The following is a 20,018-nucleotide window of genomic DNA, read 5'->3' on the forward strand; positions in this document are numbered from 1 at the left end:
AGGGAGCAGCAGAAGAGAATATCAGCTTTGTCTCTTACCAGCTAATTGGATGGCTGCAGTCCGCATCCCCCAACACGAGCTCCAGAAGTAGGTCTGGAGGGTGTCATAGACGCTTTGCAGAAGCTCTGGCATGTCTCTGGCCTGGTAGAAAACAGAGAAACAGGAGTTCTTTGGCTGAAAAGGCCCTGCCATTGACCCTTGGCAAAGAGGGCAGATGAACTAGGAGAGGAAGGAAAGAGACGGAGGCTGCAAGGGACTGACAGTTCCCATCATTGCCATGCTAGTTCCCACCCTACCACTTCCCAGAAGGCCGCTCCATGCTCCAGGTCTCTGAGCCAGGGAAAGTCACTGCCACCAGGCAGTCTCACCCTGGGCCACAGCTTACTCACCAGGTGACTGCAGACAGCTTCCTGGAGCTCTTCTGCACTCTTCTCGGTGTTCAGAGCAACTTGGGTTTGCAGCTTCTGCAGGCCCAGGAATGGAGTGCAGAGCAGGAAAGTGCTTCGACAGGCCTGAAAAGGAGAGTTGCCCCAGCTCAGCCCTCCCCAGGACCAGCGAGGTGCCTTTCAAGGGACCTCATTGAGCTGAGCCCTGCTGTTCTCTTTCAAGAGGGGGGGATGTTTCACTCAACGCCATTTATAGAAAGGAGAGGGGAGGGATTGCAACAGCAGCCATCGTTCCCCTGGCCTGGTATGTGGCACTCCAGAGAGAGTATCGGTGCCTGAGAGCTGTCGCCGCACGATAGCTGTTAACTGATGTGCCCTTGGGAGAAGCCCCGGATCTCAGGAAGCAGGGGAGATCAGAAGGGACATGGTCAGCAAAGGCTTGGAGGCCTGAGCACTGCGGAGTCTGGGAAGACTGTCCTGCACCTCAAACAGAAAATGCTGTTGGAAGAGTTTGAGGTTGTCTTTCCATGCAGAGACATTATCAGGAAGGCCAGTATTGCTCTGCTGTTACCATGTAGCACCCTCCTCATGAAGAAAGAAGTGAAAGGTGGCTCTTACATTGCAAACTTCTGGATCTGGGTCCTGAAGATGGAGCATAATTCTGGTCCACGTAGAAGTTGTAATTTCTTTGCCGAGAAAAGATTTCCATTTCCTCTTGGCAGAGGAGGCCAGGACTCCATACAAGGTGAAGGCTGAGGAACGAAGGACTGCCTCGTCCTGCAATCAGGAAACCCCAGTCACCAAGTTGCTGCCTAGGACCCCAAAACAAACATCTCCTGGCCAGCCAAATGCTGAGCCCATATCCTGAGCAATGGTTCTAGGCAGTTTGTCCAAGGCCAGAGGATCAAGAGAATCCATTTCTTTGAAAGACACCATTTGGCATCAAGAAAGGGTTGCCTTATGCTGAGTCTTTCCTTGTCCATTGCTCAGCTTCTCAGGACCGTGCCTCCTGAGCTACTGGGCACTTAGGCTTTTGGTCTCCGAGGTCCTCAAACACTTTACTGGCACCTGACAGAGAGCTAAAAACCTAGAAGCTCTTGGACTCCAAAGTTCCCAGACTCAGAGCCACCTGGCAGCCTCACACGTTCCTAAGGCTTCAGGGCTTTCACACAGAGACAGCCCTCCAGGTGGCCTGTAAGGGAGTTGTAAACAGTCAGTTTCCATTTCCCTCAGAAAAAGAAAAAAAACCCCTCAGATTCAAAAGGCTCTACAAAATGGAATACTTGATTCCAGTTGGTACTGCTCTGTGGAAGAACTCCGGCTCAGAAGACTCTGTTGTGGTCTGTCATACCACAGCATGGGCACCTCTCATGTCAGAGCAAGTGAACTCCCGCCATTTGCGAGGAGCATCTAAGCAAGTCTTCCAGACTGTAGAGGCCATGGAGAGGAAGAGGCAGTCCAAGGCGCAAGCCCTCCTTTCCAGGGTAGATGCTGAAAAGACCCAGGGTACAGAGCTAGGCAAAGGAGACCCTCAACACCCCTCTTCCTCTCCATTGACAATGAAAGAACCTGTGAGGGCTAGACCAGACATGGAGAACTACTGTGAAGGGAGGTGACGTCCTCCCTCAGTGTCCAGCCTTTCTTCACTCCTTCCCAAGGGCAATCCAAAGGTGATTAGCTCGCTATGGAGCTAGGAATCAGCAGACATCATCCCAAGTCTCATCAGTTTCTCTTCAGGCTTTTCTAGGAATGAGGCTTCTTCCCTGAACCCAAACAGTCCTCATCTGTGCTTGCTCACATCATACCTTTCAGATGATCTCACAGACTACTCAAACAAGAGTTACCTACTGCTCGTTCACTTACGACATCAAAGAAAGTCTTGGTATAAAGGGCGATTTCTTTAAAGGTGACTCCAATGTCCTTCTCTCCCAGCTCTGCCACCACTTTCGCCAGAGCTGACAAACTCTCGCCCACGATCTCAGAAGAGGTGACGTCCTTGATGGCCCTCATTAACGCCTTCAGAATGGCCTTCTTGTGCTTTCTCAGCTGTCAAAGCAGAAGGCACACAAGAGCTCCTCACCATTCATGCCTACAGCAGAAGTTCTTTACCATTTCTCCCAAGAACAGAATTGGCAAGAAACCAGTCCAGAGCACACCTTAGCCCAAGGCTACACACTCTGTCTCCAGTTGCACCTTTGAAGCCAGAGTGATGTCGGAGAATGGAGCATGGTCTTAAGACACACCAGAATTTCCCTGTTGTGGTTGGTCCAGCTTCTGTAAGCCTTGTGCAGCTCTTTACCAGGACCTGTCTGGTTAGGAGCTTTCTGTAGTGAGTGCAAGCTCATGCTCACCTTCTCAGGTGCTCCACTGGCCAGATTGCCCAGGCCCCTCACTGCCATCCGGCGCACAGTGCTGCTGGCATCCAGGGATTTGTCCACCAATGCACGGCGGACAGGCTGAAGTAGCTTCCACTTCTGAAGCATTGGCGCCTTCATCAGCTAGGAAAGAGCACCATGACCATTAGCATTAGATTGATCCTGAGCACTCATGGCACATGCGTAACTGTTCATGGATTCCAGCATGGCTGGGATACTTTCTGCTAGGATCTTCCTGGAGAAAGAGATGGCCGAGACAGCAGCTTGCAAAGACAACTGCTCTCAAGCCTTCCTTTTCCACCTTCTGTCTTACCTCAGCAAAGAAAGATGCTGCCATGATCCTCAGGTTTGCTGATGGCGAGTCCAGCCATGGCAAGACAGCACGTATGGTGGTCACCGTGACCACATCAGTTTGGAGGAGAACACTGCACACACAACACAAGAAGACAAGAAGGCGACAGAGTATGAGGTTCCAACAGTCAGCTGCTGTGATGCAGACGGTCTTCTTTGGCAACTCAGGACAGCCTCCCCAGGCAGATATGCTGGAGAGGTTCCCATCCAGACCGTTTCTGGCTTACAGTCACCCCCAAGAAGGAGAGAAGGCCTCCACGAGGCTCTTACCTAGTCAGCAGACACATGCCCTCATGGTATGTCCGGGGATTTTCAAGAAAAGCCCATGTGTTCTGCTTCCGGAGAATCCCCATGCATTTCTCACTGATGCACTTGCAGAGCACAGTATCTAATGCTTTGATGGAAAGCCTGATTGAAAAGAATATACATATGTCAGAATCGGAGCACTTGAGACTGTGTCAGGATCACTGAGGAAGCTCAGCCACTTTCAGAGGCACTCATTAACTTCTTCCAAGCCCCAGCGAGTAATACTCAAAGCACCCCCTGAAAGCACACTTCATAATCCCAAAGGGCATCAGGCTAAAAGGAAACTGGCATGATCACTCGCTTTGATGCCCCCAAACTCACTGAACACAGGGGAAAACCCGGAAGCCTCAACTTCTTTGATGCTAGAACCTGAGGGGTCTTCTGCAGTACCAGAGTACCATTTATGCAAAAGATGCACAACAAGGTCCTCCGAGCTGGGGAAATGAATTGCAGTGGGCAGGAATCACCATGCTGTCGCTGCATCACCACTTGTGGGTTCCCCAAACAGACTAGTAATGGTAGAAGAGGAGGCCCAGCACAGCTTGAGGGGACAGTCGCCCTTGCAAGGCCAAGAGGTACTTTGTTCTCTGTCATTCATATAAGCAAAGTCTCTCAGGGTTCATACACCAAAAAGAAAAAAAAGAGAGAGAGAAAAACAAACAGCACCCCAAGCGATGTTTGGAAACCTGCTGTGGCCACTGTCTGGACAAAGAGAAATTCAGTTCTGGTTTCCTAAGGAAAGGATTAAACATGGTGACTGCAGAAATCTTGTCCATGGAGCACAGAAGCCTCTCTCATAGGAAGAACAGCTACCTTCAAGGCTATAAGACTGGAAGGACCAGAAGGATGTCCTGCCATATCCTCCAGTGCTGACAAACGGGTCGACTCAGCTGAAGGCCAGGGAGCTGTCTCCACTCATGTCTGGTGAGGCAGGAATGTTCCTGCTTTCATCAAACCCCAATCATTGAATAACTGAGACTTTTGATTCAGAAGCACCTCCAAAGGGGAATAAAATCATCCAAGGATGCCCAGGGAAGACTAATAACAAAGTAGACAAAAACCAAGCCCAAAGAAATAGATGAAACAGCAGAATTCCCTGTGCATGACACAGAGTAAACCAATAGGCGAATTTTAGCTGTGCTGAGAGGGCCAGTTCCGCCTTCATTTCTGCTGTAGCTTTTCCTCACCAGGGCCACACAAGATTTTCTTCAGACTAGCTCCCACCAGCCTACTTTTTCAAAAGCATATTGAGCTCATGCTAGGGCACAAGAGACAACTCACAGGCTTTTTAAGAAAGTGGAGCAAAGCCTGACAAGAACGCAGAGAGAGGAGACAGACATAGACAAAGACTGGCTTGGTGAGGTGAGCTAAAGCTGCATCCTTCATCTCTGCCCGTTTTGCTCATTACCTGCAAGGACTGCTGCCTTCACCACTTGCCACAAGGACTGGCTCGTCTTCAACTCTTCCTGCAGATGAAGGCAGCTCCTTTCCAAGAGTGTTGCTGATTTGTTTCAGCAGCATTGGAAACAGCCGTGGCAGCAGGAGAGACACACTTTCCCGGGGCTCCAGGGAATACACCAGCTCACGGAGGGCACAGGTTACCTATGAAGAAATGCCGTCACAAACCACTTGGAAAGGAAGAGCTTTTGCCACCACTTACCCCACCTGCCTGCCCGCCTGCCTGGCTGCTCTCCTCTGGAGCTCTGACTTCTGCCACAAGCTTGTGGATGGGCAACAACAAGCTCTCACAGCTTCTCACAGTGATCAAAATGAGAATGACCCAGCAAAGCACACTGTGAGGCTTCTGCATGTGGATTTACAAGTGCCTGTGTACCAGGAGGATGTCCAACCCCTCGCTTTCATTCCACGGGATCCTCAGCCAAAGAGGGGCAGAAATGTCACTTCACATACCATGAGAGGCTCCAGCGCAGCCAGATTGTCGCTCCCTTCCTCATCGAGGCAGTTGCTTCTGGCGGGGGTGTCTTCAGCGCTCTCCAGTTTGCCCATTAGCAACTGGAGCATTTCAATTGCAAAGATGCCTCTGCCAAGAGTCCTCCACAGCTCCACGGTATCACTGCAGGTGAACAGTTTACCCGTGATCGCGTGTACTGTTGGGCCTGCAGCCCCTCAAAGGCAGGTTAAATACTCCCCCCCTCCCAGCGCGGAGCTTTAGCAGCCCCAGTCCCTGGCAAGTCACAAGCACATGCTCTGGCAACAGTCGGACTTTTCTCCTCGGGGAAAGAGACAACTGGCTGCTGAACAGAGTCCCCTCTAGTGCCGCCAGGCTGTGGCGTCTCTGGGCTCCTGAAGTGGAAGGAGAGGGGAGGGGAACCTACCTGTCCATGGGCAGGTGTCTCTGGAGGAGGCTGTTGGTTACTGCCTCAGGGTGATAGCAGCCCAGGACAGACACTGCCTCAAAGAGGAACTCCTTCAGGCTGCCCTGCTGAGCAGCTGGCAGATGATCGTAAAGGATTGTCAGGATTTCTGGCACCTGGAAGGGACAAGGAAAGAACAGCAGGTTGTTTTAGGCCTTTCCTAGGGCTTCCCTTAAAGCCAGACCAATTCTTCAGCACATGAGCAAGTCCTGCTTCCTTGACCATTTGTCAAGATCTCACCCTAAACTTCAGCCCTACCACTCCACACAGTGGAGGGTTTTCTTTTGGGTCTAAGTGTGCTCCTTGCCCTCTCACGCACACAGATGTGCTGTCATTGCACATGCCTTGGCTCCCTTCTGTTTTCAGCTTCTCTTCTCATGCACACAAAAGACATTTTAACGTTTCACCCAGAGCAGTCTGAACGCTTCTAACTATGTGCTTGAAATAAGGCAACATCAAGACCTAACACATTCTTCACACCTTCCGAAGATACCATGCAGTGCCTGCACAAGGGCCTTCAGGTCCTTCCTGGAGGAACCAGCTCTCCAGGGATACTTGTCCTTGCCTCCAGCCTCCTCATTTCTCATAGATTTAACACCTTCCCCAGAGGGAACAACTTTGCTCTGGAGGAAGACATTTGGCAGATCCTTTCACCGCCAGAAACTGTGGCCGTAGCCTGCACAGAGCAAAACTACTCACTTCTCCTGTGGATGACAGCCATCAAGACACTATCTGTCTGCTCTTTTTCCCCACAGGACAGACACCAAGCGATCTGCTGACCACGTATGAAAGGAACAGAGCCCAGGAGAAAAGATGGCTGGCACCGTTCACCAGTGGACCCCGAGACGCAGCACAGACCAGAGAAAGGGGGGGGGCTCTACTAAATTGTGTCTATCAGATTTGCTCCTTCTTGGCACTGTGTCTGGAACAGTTGGAGACTTTGCTCCAGAAGGGTTTGTATTGCTGGTACCAGATGCACAGTAGCTCTTGGATTAGGTTGCCAGGACTTCAGCTGGATAAACAAGACATTCTTGGCTCTGCATGCAAGATGCATTTCTGCAGACCACAGCAGCTAGACAAGGGGTAGTGCAGCAGCTCAGTGTCAAAGTTCCAACTCTAAAGATAAACAAGGGGTGTTTTACCTCCCGCAACATTTCTCTTCCACATTCCTTCAGGAAGATGAGCATCCACTCGCCTGCTGCCCGAGCACAAGTGGGGCTGAAGGACAGCATGCTGCCCAGGACAGCCTTCAGAAAGCCTCTTGCCTGCTCTGAGCAAAAGGATTTGCATGCAACCTGGAGAGAAATGAGAAACAGGAGAAACAACATCAGAAGTCTGCTTCCTCTCTTACAAGCAAAGGACAAGAAAACTTGAGCAGCTTCTCAGTTCAGCCATTAGCTAATCCTGAAGGTGGCAGGTGCTTTGTATTCCAATTGCACATACAACTTCTTCTTTTGATTTATGAAGCTCATAGAGTTGGAAGGCTCTTCCATGAGGTCGGTTGCTTGCCTACACAACTTATGTTCTTAAAATAACTCTCAAGAGCTGGCAAGCTAATACATGTTAAAATAAAGAGAAAGCCATCGGGCTAAGGAACTTCCCTGCTTTGCTTCAACAGCTCACTTTCCCCAGATGGAGAGTGTTTGGGTGTGGATGGATGAAAACAAACACACAAACTCATAGAAACTTCATGGAGTCTACTTCTTTCCCCAGTGGGAACGCTAGATATTGTTATGCTTCAAAACCCTCTTACTACTTGCTAACAACAGAGGCCCCATTGCTATAGGCCACTCTGAAAGGGGAGAGAAATCTTGGAAGTAAAGAAGAGAAAAGTGATGGGAGCTGAGCCACCAGGTAGCCACAGCTCTGGCTTTGGAGTCAGTAACCTTTGCGATTTTGGAAGAGGTCCTCAGCAGCGAATCCACATCTGCGGCCATCAGCTCCTCACAGAAGTGATTCAGATCCACTTCCCTTGTGTGCATAACCTTGCCTAAAAGAAACACAGGTGGGAAAGGATAGGCACATTTTCTGAAAATGAACCCCCAGTCCACAGCCATTGATCAAGGAATCACCAAATGGTGGTAGGGAATTCCACAGGGGTAGTGCAGGACCCTTCTGAACTCTGGGTGCAGCATTTTACGAGTCAGGCCATCAGATTCTGCTCTATGCCAGTCAGAAAAAACACTCTCCTTCTCCTACAGCAGTTTTCAGACTATACCTATTGTCCTCAACTATGGCTCCTCTTTTTCTCAGCCCCTCCATCCCATGTGCAAGCACAGGTCACACCTATCCTCTGACTGGGAGGAGGGTCTCCATAGATTCATCAGTGTGGACAGGTGATGCTGACCAAAGTCCACTCCAGAAGCCCAGGTGTACAACTCCCTTCTAAACAATTTCTCAACTGGGATCATTACTTTGTCTCTACAAAGCTAGAAAGTGCTGTCCTCTAATCCTTGGTGCCTGAGAGTGCTGCCCTGAGACAGAAATGTGGGAGGGCTCTCATTCTCCACAGCACCCAGAAGTGCCCCTGAGGCAAGGCTGCTCAGAGAACTTTCCCAGGCCTCCCTTGTGCTATGGCCAGGAGGGAAAAGAATGACCAAGGTCTGGATGCAAGAAACCAGCAGTCTGCTGTCCATTACTCTTCTCCTCTGGCAATGGAGCCCCCTCCCTGCACATTGCCTCTGCTGCCAGACAGGGAAGAGAGGGAAGAGCAGGCGGAAGGAAGTGGGAAGCAATGACTGTTCTTCTCACCTTGTGTTGAGAGAAGGCAGCTGATACAGTCGACTGCCCGCTGGCGTGATGTGGCCAGGGAGTCACAGCTGAGAGGCCCCAGCACTCCAATCATGGAGCCAAACTGCTCAGAAGAGTTTTCTCTCTGGTAGAAATCAAAGAAAGAAGAAAGTTCTCAGGCTGCAGGAGTGGCCCTTCAACCTTCTCCTTCTGACACTGACTCCTGACCCACAGCAGGGCATCTGGATCGACAGAAGCTCAGCTTTATCCTCCCAGGAGATTAGCAACCCAGAGCACAGCTCTGAGCAAACCTCCCTGCCAGGGAAGCAGAAGGGCTTAAGGAGCAATGCTGTCTTGGTGGCAGATGGGTGCTGAGGTTAGGGCAGAGCTGCAGAGAAGACCTGCAGGGCCTCCTGGCTCGCCAGGGCTGCCCTCGTCTTGGTTCCCCGAGAGACTCCAGCTGAACCCACAAGCACTCCCAAAGAGTTTTGGGAAGAGGGAGTCAATACTCACAGCATCCTCCAGTCTCTCGGTGTAAGTCTTTAGCAGATGAGTGCAGGCATAAAGGGCCCTCTCTCTCTCCCACTCTTTCCCAGAACGGAGCCAGGCCTCTAGGAGCTGTTGGAAGACCACAGCTAGATCAGGGCATGCATCGTTTGCACGCACACACACTCACACACACACACACACACTCCTTTACAGTCTCCCACCTTTTCTTCCCCCAGGAACCACACTAAGGATACATTGGCCTCCATGGGAATTCATCACCGCTGTGAGGTACACAAACACTGAAGGCTTCTTATATTAGTGTATCTGATACTTGCACACAGCACTCACTCATCAGCAAAGATTGGGAGTGCCTTGTATCCGTCCACCATGGCCATCTTGGCAACAGCTCCCATTGCAACATGCCCTGACAACCAATAACACAACTCCTACAGCCACGACGGGCCATAGTTTTCTCCACCTCCAGGGAAGAATTGCATGCCTTGCACCTGCCTCCAGAGCATCTCCTATTCTCAGATGATCCCCTAAAGCGTGAGGCCCTCCATCCTTGGCTCTCCTCTTGACAAAAGAGAGTTTCCCTTTCTCCTCTTTGCTACTCACGTGAAAGGTTTCCTTGAGCCATGACAAGGTCAGCTCTTCCTCAAGACTTGTCATGAGGCGAGCAAGAGCTTCCAGGGATCGTGTATAGAGAGCCTAAAAGCAAGAGAGAAGGAGTGGTAGCTGAAATCAGAGAGCCTCAGAACTCAGCCAGAGTCCAGAGCCTCAGCTCTGCCAGCATTCAGTGCATGATAAGGTGCAGCTCTGAACATGCAGAGCAGCAGAGGGGGATTGACAGCTACCTCTGCATGCTCAGCATCATCTGCTGCCTCCCCTTCTTTTGTCTGCTCAAGGGGAGGAAGGGGAAATAGGCTTCGGAAGCACTCCTGAAGAAGATGACAGTTTTCCTTCTGGGTCAGAGATGGCTTGATCTTGCTGGCAGAAGACAAAAGAAAGAGTTCAGAAAGGACACTTGCTACTCTTTGCCAGAGGGGGTCCAGTGGCAGCTAGAGTTCATCTGAAGCTGGAGCCCCAGTTCCCAACACTGCTGTTCCATGAAGAGGGAGCACTTCCGCCAACTCCCATGGATTCTTGCCCATCAGACTCCCAGCGTACAGAGAGCCGGGAGCTCTCTTCCCCCAGCCAGCCAGCCAGCCAGCCAGCCAGCAGCCTTTCTGCAGCCCAGACCACTCTCTGTTCCACACTTCTCCAATCTACAGCCTCAGGCCATCTCTCTCCAACACTGGGCTCCAGGATCTGTACCGCATCACATCTTCCAGGATCATACAAAACGGGGACCATCACCTCACCCCACACCAAAGGCAGCTTCTCACCCCACACTCAGGTCAACTGTGAAGCTTCAATCAGCTCCTCTGTGACATGCGGAGGAAAACCCAGCACACAGGAGGAAAAGCCCTACCTCAAGTGCTCCACCGCAAGAATTGCCCTGTAGCGAACGGGAGAAGCCACGCAATCCAGGGGCTCCTGCTTCATGAAGTCCTGCAGGTCACAGAGAGACAGGTACACAGAGGTCAGAGGGCAGGAAAGAAGAGGGCCTTGCCTCAGCAAGAAGAGCAGATTCTTCTTCCGCGCGTGTGGCTAACACAGACAGCCTCCATGCAGGTTTCTCCCAGAACTGCCGGAAGACCGCAGCTCCAGAGAGGACAGACCCACTGCTCTTCCCAGGGATCACCCACAAGCTGGCAGCACAAGGGACCCTAGTGTGCTGGTGCCTAGGCCTCGGACACTCCCAAGTTTGCCCAAGGCCTTTCTCAGCCCACAGAGAACAGTGCCTCTCTGAGGAAACCCCTCTCAGTGCACAAACTCTTCTGCAGGACAGCCTCTCTCATTCCATGTCACTCACCAGCACAAGCTCCAGCAGCACCCTCTTCGAAGCAAAGCTGAAGTTCTCACAGGTGCCAACGCCTTGAAGGGCGCAGCTGACTTCTGTGACACTCTGGATTAGGGCCAGCTTGAGTTCTGTGTCCTGAGGACCAGGAAAGAAAAAAAAGGTGACATAGATGAGGAGCTGTTCAAAGGACCAAAGGCCAAAAGATTAACAGGAGGGCCAAAAGATCAACCCAAGGGCCAAAGCTACTCTCAAAGTGCTGCGGAGGGAAGAAACTGCATCCTCCAGGAGCCTAGGGGGAAGGGCCTCTGGGTCTTATTTCAGTGGAAGGAGATCTCTCCTGGGATCCTAGGAAGACATGGACTACCTGGAAGCAGAAAGGAGCTTTCCCCAGCTTCCTACCCAAAAGAGAGCCCCCTGGACTCTGGCCCAAGGCAGTGGGGAAAGCAAATCTGGAACAACGGAAACTGGAAATGGGAGAAGGGCAAGGAGCAAGGCTCATTCAGGGAGCATTTACTGGGGCTGGGAAAGTGATGCCCGGTGCCTGCAAGGTGCAAGGAGAAAGAGTGAGAGTCGGGGAAACAGAAAACACTAGTATGCGAAAGACGGCAGCAGTTCAGATTACCGCCAACACTACGAGGCTGCAGAGACTCATCTGGAGCCCTCTGTCCCCTGCATGGGGAGCAACGGCTAGAACTGGACCTGGGATACTGCTTGTGCTTCGGGTCTCTGACATCTCAGACAAGTCCCCCAAAACTCAAAGAACACCAGCAATGACACGGGGATATATGTCAAAGGGATAGAGTGGCAGGTTTGGAACTGGAGATCCAGGACTCTTGTTGAGAGCAGATCTTTCCAAACAGATGCTCTGTCCCAGTAAGCTCCGGTTCAGAGGAGGGCGGGAGCTAGCTCTAGACTAATTGTCCCGACACCGAGCATTCACAGCTCCTACCTGAGGGCTGGTTCTGTACTGGCACAGGATGTTCTCTACAATGTCCGTCTCGACCCGGGCAAGAAGCTGCTGCTTGGGTGCATGGAGTGCTATTTTACTGTAGATGAGCATGACAGCAGCAGCTGTCTTTGCTCCGTTCTCCTTCTGGTGCTCCTGGAAAATTGGGAAAGTCAGGAGGATTCAGTCGAGCCTCTTCATTTTACCTTAGACTTCCCCTTTGCTTCTAGCTGAGAAACTGCCTCCAAACAGGTACGAGCTTGCCTTTTTCATCCACACTTCTCAAAACATTTCACCAAGTAACTCTTCAATGCCTCCGTTAACTCTCTGGGAGAGAGCTGTTCTCCCTCCCACTGTCTCCCTCTCTTGTGTCTAAGAGCTGGAACTCTTAGACAAAGGAGGGCTGAAGTGCAGAACCTCCTTCCTTGACAGCACCAGGAGTTTGAGCACTGCCCATTGACCATCCCTCATTTCCATTTGCCAGCTGAACTGAAACCACACCCAACACTGTTCCAATGGCCAGTTGCTGTTTGTTGCCACTGCTGGGGAATTTTGATCCATGACTTTGTAATGGGATCTGTCCTGAAGACGCCTGAAGCACCAGAACTCCTGGCTACAGGCTTCCGGCAGTTCTTACACAAGCAAAGAAAGCCAAGACAACAGAGAAAACCTGCTTCCCTTACCTTCTGGAGGGTGAAGACCCTAGGAAGTCTCCTATTCTCCCCAGCAGCAGCAAAGTCGTGGACTGTCTTCAAGGCCAGGTCGAAGTGGCCCTCAGCAGAGGATGCTAACACCGAAATCGGTCCCTGCAACACAAGGGAAAGAGTGAGTCTGTTTCCATCCCACACATTCATCCCTTTCAAGCTTTCAAGCATATTGCCTGAGGGAATCAGCAGGAAAAAGCTCCAAGTCAGGCAACGAGATCCAAGCTGCCGAGGGAAAACTGGAGAGCGCAGGGATAGAGAGCACCCACCTCTCTCTCAGAAGGTTCCAGACGTCTGACTCTTTCCAAGTAGCTCTGCAGCTGTTCTTCAATGTAGCTGATGTTCTGAGACGCTGCCAGTGCTCCCCCCACAGCCTTATAGAGGAAATTCTGAAAGAGAAGAGGCCAGCGCGAAGAGGTTGCTAACACAGCAACCTGTCATCACTGGAGAAGCGGAACACCCAGCTACCACCCCATCTCAAGGACCAAGAGACAGCCAAGGCACCAAGACTACAAAAACAGCCCATTTCTTGGCCCAATCCAGTTACCAGCTCTATACAGAGAATTAAAGGAAGAAAAAAAAAAAAGACATTATGTAGGGCTGAGAATAGGAAGCAGTGAAAAGCAACTGTATTGAAAAAAACCATGCAGGGAGAGAAGCATCCTGTGGCTCTGCCACCAAACCTCTCAAGGAAGAAAAGTAAAGACCAAGTCTTAGCAGAGGACCAACCTTCTCCTTGGAAAAGTTTGGATAGTGGGCCATCTGCTGAGTTAACTCGCCATTCAGCTTCATATTCCAGGTCTCATTCTTTATGGCTTCCAGAGATGTTCTCAGGAACTATGGAGAAAACAAAAAGTGAAGCAAATGCTTCCTCAGGTTTTGTCAAGGTCTTTCTCTCATTCCAGTGTAACAAGAAGGTGTCTGGGGACAGCTCACACTACGGATAATCCATCTTCCCTTCCCACCCCTTTAATCTGCCCCAGACCCTTCTTCCAATATGCAGCTAAGATCCTTCTGGGTCTCAGGAAACTATAGAGAAAGAGGCAGTGGCGCTTTTAGGACAACAGGCCCAAGTTCTGGGAGAGGACAGGCTTGCCCAAAACCTCACTGCCAAGACCCCACCTCCCAGCTGTCATAAAAGAACTCTGTACCTGCAGCAGACGGCACTCCCATTCTGCATAGTCCAGGGAGCTCTCATCTTTTCCTGGGAAACAAGAGGACACAACAGCAGGTCATCTGATTACAGTGAGCCCAAAAGAAGCATCCACACGTCTCCTTTGGAAGCAAAAAGTCCAGCATTCCCAGGCTACCAGCTCCCAGAATGTACCTGTTCTGTCAGGGCTCAAAGGCAGCTACTCCACCAGCCCCTTTGTGAGTCCAAATGCATAAGGTATGTCCAAGTCCCATTTGTTCAGGACCATGGAATCAACGCTGGGGAATACTGACTGCTGGTCAAAGCAGCTGTCTATTTCCTCACAGGAAGAAAAATGAGGCAGAAGGGCCTTTCACAACCAGCTGGAGCTTAGTGCAAGAGAGAACTGCCACTGCCAAGCTGGACTCGACTGGTGACTCTGAGCTTCCAAGGAGAGGGCAGTGCCACAAAATCTCCTCAAGGGGGAATGTAACCACTCACAAACACTGTCCAAGCAAGGGTGGGAGGATGCTGCCAGAGCCTGCCATTCTGATGCAATATGCCAGGCTAAAGCCCACACAGGGATCAGATTATTTCAGGAGCATTACTTCTCTCAGCTGTCAGTTCCAGCTCCCTGGAACTGGGAGGGATGAAGAACAAGACAGCTTTAAGACACTCAAGGGCTCCGTTGTCCTCAGGCACTCTGGGGACCTGCCTTTTCCTGACTTCCCTTCTGTCCTCTTCAAATCAATCCCCTCCCAGCGGACACTTTACCTTCAAGGTACTGCAGCAAGGAAGGGATCTGGGCCATCCAGGGAATCCCCACCGCTCTGTGAATTGCCCTGTGAAGGGTCTTCAGCAGCTGCAGGGCAACAGCTCCATGGCCACCTCCTTCATAAGGAGAGCAAGCAAGCACCTGGAAGAGGGAAGGAGAGAGAATTAGAGCTCCAGCCTGACAGAGGAACAGCAGTTTGTCTGAGAAAGGAGAGGGGCTTTGCAGGTGCCATGGCAGGCAGCACACAGCAGAACTGCTTCTCTTTTTGCACTGCCTCCCTGAGGAATGGCGCGTCCTTGCTATTCGAGAGGTCCACACTGGGAATGCCCAGGCAGTCCTTGGAGGGCAAGACGCCCTCCAGCAGGCTTGTTCCTCCCTGAAGGCTGCAAGCATCTGCCTTGAAAGCAGTCTCCATCCGGAGCTCTCCCCCTTTCCCTTGGTCAGGAAAACTCTGCCCCGAGGAGTCCCCAACTACTCACCAGGAGACGTACCAGCAGAGCCTGGGGAGTTGGCAGTTTGGCTGGAAAGAGAAAGAAAGATCCATTTCAGCAGGCCAAGTCCCACACAAGATGATCACCCGTCCATCCCAGGCAAAGCCTCCAGGACAGGACTGAAGGGGCCTGATAATCTGCTGATAAATTTGCCTTCCCCCAGCTTTTCCCATCTTAGGGTATCCATGCAATTAACGTGCCGAAAGGAAGGTAACTCCCCAGCACTGCCAGCAAGGAGTCCTCCATTTTACAGGGAGAATGCTGAGAAATGAAGAGCAAAGCATTTTCTCTGGGAAATGCAGAGGAAATTTCCACAAAGGAAATACAGGGCAGGACTCCCTGTCACCTAGCAGAAGGGCAAGGCTGTGCTGTTCACTCTTCCCAGCCTCCCAGTTGGGTCTGCCAGGGGACAGAGACACACACAGGCTCAGCCTGTCCACCTGACAGAGCAGGACAGAATACTTTGGAAGTTTCTCTCTTTTACCGCGTTCTTGGTAGCACAGGTAATTGGGTTCCTCCTTCTCTTCTGCTCTCTCCTGTCTCTCCACGAGCTCCCTGAGGCAGCGGGAGAGTGGGACCAGAGTGCCAGTGTACTGAGCTGGCACTACGAACTGGAGGAGCCTTGGCCATAGGAGCTGCAGAGCAAAATACAGCAATTCAGCACGTCATTCTTTCCATCCCTTCAACTCCTGTTTTCATAGTGGCTGTCCTCTGTGGCTATGACCCAGCCCCTCCACTGTTAGCCCTCTCCAGGGCATTACTTCATGTCTCTCCCACCCTTTCTCTTCTGTCTCTCTTCCTTCTAGTCCACTGTCCTAATCCCCACTTGAGCCCATCTCTTGGACTGTTATTCACAAGGCTTCATTTCCCCTCTCCTCCGACAAGACATTCTGGTAGCCCCGTGCTCGGAAGAGCTTGTCAGCAGGGAGGGGGAGGGCTAGAAGAAGGTATCCTCAAGGCAAGGAGTAGCACCAGGTGGTGGGATGACTTACTCTTGTCATGCCGCTTGCTGAGACGTCCAGGGTGTCGAGGACATGTAAGCAGAGAGTTTGAAGCGCGGTCTCTGCCACTGCTTCCCTCTCAGAGAGGTTTCCTGTCTCCTGCAAGACACAAGTTTGAAAACACTCCCATCAGCTACTGTTTCTTCAGGAAGAGGCTAGAGGCTTCAGTAGGAGACTTGGCTTTTGCTTTGGGAGCACAGGTCACCTGAGGTAAGACAATGGGAAATCCTATAGTAGGGGTCACATCCTGGACTGCAAGGAAAACTACACAGAATGCAGAGAGAGCAACTGCCTGTTTGCAATTACCCAACCAATGGGGGTAAATGGTTTATTCGCGACAGCAGATGCTCAATGGCCCGAGCTCTGTTTTAATGACACCAAAGAAACGCTCTTCAGAGGAGTTCTGCTCAATTCCTGCACTGAAAGGAGAGCAGAACTGGCCCCAAGGACAAGGAAGAGGAGGTGGGAGTTCTTGACACGCTTCTCCTTACAAATGCAGCCTTCAGGAGCCTCACAGCAAATGACTGAACAAGAGGAAAGGCACAGCCAAAGCCAAGAGTTTCACCAAGTCCTTGTTCTGGTGAGCCACCTACAAGGAGTCATTCCCTGTGGACCTGGCTGGCAACACCTAAGAAAGAGGTGCCTGTGGTCCCTTTGTTTCCAGAAAGCACACAGGGCCCGAAAGCACTGCATGGAGGGCAGGACAGGTTCGGACAGAAATATGGAGGACAAGGAAAGAACTGGAGAGCTTTTCCGGCTTGTCCTGCTTAGCCCACAATTTCTGTCTTTTGCTGATCATCCATCAGCAGTTCAGAAAAGACTTGTCCACCTTTGTATCCTGCTGAGAATCCACTTTTCCAGGGTGGCTTTTGCCAAGCAGTTTTGCTGAAATCCCTGGCAGCACCACTGCTCTTTTCTTACTCTCCCACGGTGCCTCCCATTGCATGACATGGTGGTGTAGCACCACAGCCGCACCCTTGACAGCAACAGAGAGACCCACGATTCAAGTCGGTTGGGATGCTGATGAGGTCATGGCACCAGGCACTCAAGGGCTGCTGCTTGGGGGCCTCCACATTTTCAGGGAAGCTCAGTGCAGTAGTCAGTGGACAAAAGGCACAAAACAAAGCCCCAAATGTCACATTCTCCTCTTACCAGTCTGCTGGTGGCCCGACTGAACTCCCTGAAAACATAGGCCACCAGACCCCAGGCCGAACAGTTCTCGACACCAGAGCTGAACAGTTCCTTGATGAAACCAAGAACAGCCACCTTCACCTGCCGGGGAGGAGATTGCAAACAAGAGTAACCATGAGTCCTTCTCTCCGAAGCAGGAAACATATGCCTAGGCTAGATCCAAACTGCGTAGGGAAATGCTTCCCCTGTCACTCATCAGGCTACCATCCCTTCCCCAGCCACCTCACCTTACTCCGGTGGTCTCCAAAGACAGTTTCCACTGCCTTGACAACCAGGAACATGTTCTTTCTTATCGCCATTGCTGAAAGGAAGTACAGGTACGTTGAGGCAGAGCCCACCCCTCCAAAAGAGCACTGTCAAAATGTCTCTGCTTTCTCATGGACAGCTAGACAGAAAGCACGGGGCCAAAATCTGACTTCAGGGGAAGCAGCAGAAGCCAGGAGCAACAGGGACTGCCTAACACAGAGAGTTAGAAAAATGGGATCCACACTGGAATTCACTACTCTTTATGCTCGGAGTGTTACTGAGCTTCAGCTGTCACCCCTGACGAAGCGTGGTCAATAACTATCCAGACAGACTGCTCGGCTGGGTTTGATACGGTTGGAGACTACAATTCATTTGGGTAACATAGTCTTTGTAAGCACCCACGCATTTCTGTGCTTCACCCTTTCTCAGCTGAAACATGGTAAGGTGCTTGGTCCACACTAAGCGTGTGCCCTCCATGGATTTTGACAAGGCTGCTGGCCTGTTTCTCAGAGCTGAAGGGGACTCGGGCGACTTCTGAGATACCTCAGGGAGTGTGCACTTCTTGTGCACTCAGGTTGCAGAGGAGTCTGGTCTACCACAGCCCAACTGCACAGCCTGAACACCTCCTCTGATCAGGCTCTGGCAGTTCATGGCTTCAGCTCTTGGCTGTTTCTGCTCGTAGTCCCTCAGCCAAAGTACATCATTCCTCCTATTTTCTTCCTAGTGTTACTTACAGTCACAATGAACAAAGAATCTCAGCAGAGACAGGGCTGCTATTCTAGAAGCCTCGTTCTCAGCCTCCAGTTGTGAGTACAGAAACTCCATGGTCTCCTCAGGGAAGCTTCGGGCTGGAGGGAAGAAATCATGTTCTAGGTTAACAATCAAGCTCTTCTCCCATTGCAGAGCTTTCAAAGAAACCACAGCCAAATTCTGTTTTCTCCTTACCTAGTAGCAGCATGCAGTGGCACAGCTCTGTTTTATGGCCAATGCGGTGCTTCTTGGTCACATCCGAGAGCTGTGGGAATGAGGTACGTTTTAGGATCAGTCTTGAGAGAGACTGAAAAGAATCGCTCCTATGAGGTCTTGTCTCCCTGGGGACTCACAGGGAAAGATGCCATTCAAGAAGGACAGTGCTCTGTCCTCTCAAAGCTGTCTTCTGCTTCCCCCCCACCCTTCTGTCTCTCTGGAACTCTACGGAGAGGCCAGAGATGAGCTTGTGCTCTGACAGACAGCTTCTAGATCCTGGAGTCAGAGATGAACACCTTCCTGAGCGTCTTGTCAGCTCCACTCTAACGCTCCAGAGGGAGTTTGAGCCTACGACAGGGGACCCACAGCCAAAACAAAGGCTACGCCCTAGAGGCAAGAGCAACCTTTGAGTTCCAGTCAGTTCCGCAGCAGCAAAAGGCCGTTAGGATACAAGGGCTGGCTGGGATTCCAAGGCTCAGCTTCAGCTCTCTGGGCTCCAGATTCCTCCTGCTCTCTGCCCGAGCAGGAAACTCCTTTGTGAACTGAGCTGTCCCTGGAACCAGGCAAAGCAGCCCTGGAAAAGTCCGTGGGCACCTGGCCGGAATGGGGGCCTCAACAGCTGTATGGACCTGACTGCAAGGTATGAGAAAAGCCCAAAGGAGGGAAACTCTGCCCTGCCACCCCATGGGTCTTTCCTGCCAACCAGAGGCAGACCTGCTAACCCAGAGGGAAGTGCAAGATGTTCAGCCCCTGCTTACCTGGTTGTGCACAACAATGCAGATGATAAAAACTCTTTCCCTGGGGATAAAGGGCTCAGTTTTCTCCACAGCTTCCAAGAAATGCCTGAGACGCTACAAGAAAAAGTGAAAACGAGAGGGTGGCTTGTGAGTGAGAGCAGCTCATTAACACAGGACAGCATGCCTCCACAGTTGGCTGTTCTCTGCCCTGAAAAAACAGGCAGTATCAAGCCTCCCCCTCCATCTGTGTGCGACTGTCTTGGCTTCTTCTCTAACAGGTTCCCAGCTCCTCCAGGAACTCCCACAGCTCCCTGATCCCAGCACACACTCACCCTGACCCATGCAGCCACATCGTATCTTGCCAGACACCTCACCTTGGTCACGTGAAAACCATCTTGGACCTCTTCATACTGGTCCAAGAGCCAGCAGAGCTGGTCGCACACATGCCCTTGATACTCTTCCTGATGAAGGAGGAGGCCCATCATAGCTGCCACAGCCCTGATGATGTCCTCCTTGAGCTGCACACAAGGAAGACAGAAGACCTTTGTTTGCTCCGACTGAAGCTCTGCTCTAGGAGGCAGCATCCCCCAGACACAAACTTCCCCCTTCCCAAAGACGGCCATTTCCCAGCTTCCTCTGGAGGAAACGGTCTTGCTCGAGAAGAGAGAGAACATTTCCCCTCTTCTAAACCCAAGACCCTTGGGGCTCAAAGGCCACTGGAATTTGGCTGGTTCCCAGCGGCGGTTCTCCAGACCCGGCCTGGCCTCACTAGTTCATCGCGAGGCTGCAAAGCGGGACTCCAGGCACACTGCCTGTTGGCCCACAGCATTTCCACACTGTCGAGCTGCAGCAGGCTCCCAGCTCTAGACAACGCCTCAACGACCTGCTTCCTCCCTGGAAAGCACTTCTCC

General features: G+C 51.5%; 1 protein-coding gene and 1 long non-coding RNA gene across 2 annotated transcripts; both read right to left on the minus strand.

Annotated features, from left to right (window-relative positions):
- Positions 1–21: 21 nt before the first annotated feature.
- On the minus strand, positions 22–17,453 carry LOC135326283 (maestro heat-like repeat-containing protein family member 2B). The gene is made up of 29 exons (XM_064504169.1): positions 17,386–17,453; positions 17,120–17,239; positions 15,959–16,066; positions 15,451–15,601; positions 14,955–14,995; positions 14,475–14,616; positions 13,720–13,772; positions 13,298–13,405; positions 12,838–12,957; positions 12,548–12,670; positions 11,868–12,020; positions 10,931–11,053; positions 10,487–10,566; positions 9,870–10,002; positions 9,631–9,723; positions 9,037–9,141; positions 8,545–8,668; positions 7,680–7,783; positions 6,936–7,088; positions 5,755–5,909; positions 5,330–5,492; positions 4,827–5,020; positions 3,383–3,520; positions 3,075–3,186; positions 2,738–2,884; positions 2,250–2,432; positions 1,005–1,163; positions 390–512; positions 22–141 (listed from the first exon to the last, which is right to left on the minus strand). The coding sequence occupies exons 1-29, from the start codon at positions 17,437–17,439 to the stop codon at positions 22–24; spliced, it is 3,582 nt and encodes a 1,193-aa protein (XP_064360239.1). The 5' UTR covers positions 17,440–17,453.
- A 902-nt stretch (positions 17,454–18,355) lies between these two features.
- Positions 18,356–19,548, minus strand: LOC135326275 (uncharacterized). The gene is made up of 3 exons (XR_010386803.1): positions 19,482–19,548; positions 19,129–19,221; positions 18,356–18,419 (listed from the first exon to the last, which is right to left on the minus strand). It is a non-coding gene; the product is annotated as an uncharacterized LOC135326275 (long non-coding RNA).
- Between the last annotated feature and the right edge of the window lie 470 nt (positions 19,549–20,018).

Source organism: Dromaius novaehollandiae, unplaced genomic scaffold (genome assembly GCF_036370855.1).
Source record: "Dromaius novaehollandiae isolate bDroNov1 unplaced genomic scaffold, bDroNov1.hap1 HAP1_SCAFFOLD_102, whole genome shotgun sequence".
In the NCBI taxonomy this organism is placed as follows: domain Eukaryota; kingdom Metazoa; phylum Chordata; class Aves; order Casuariiformes; family Dromaiidae; genus Dromaius; species Dromaius novaehollandiae.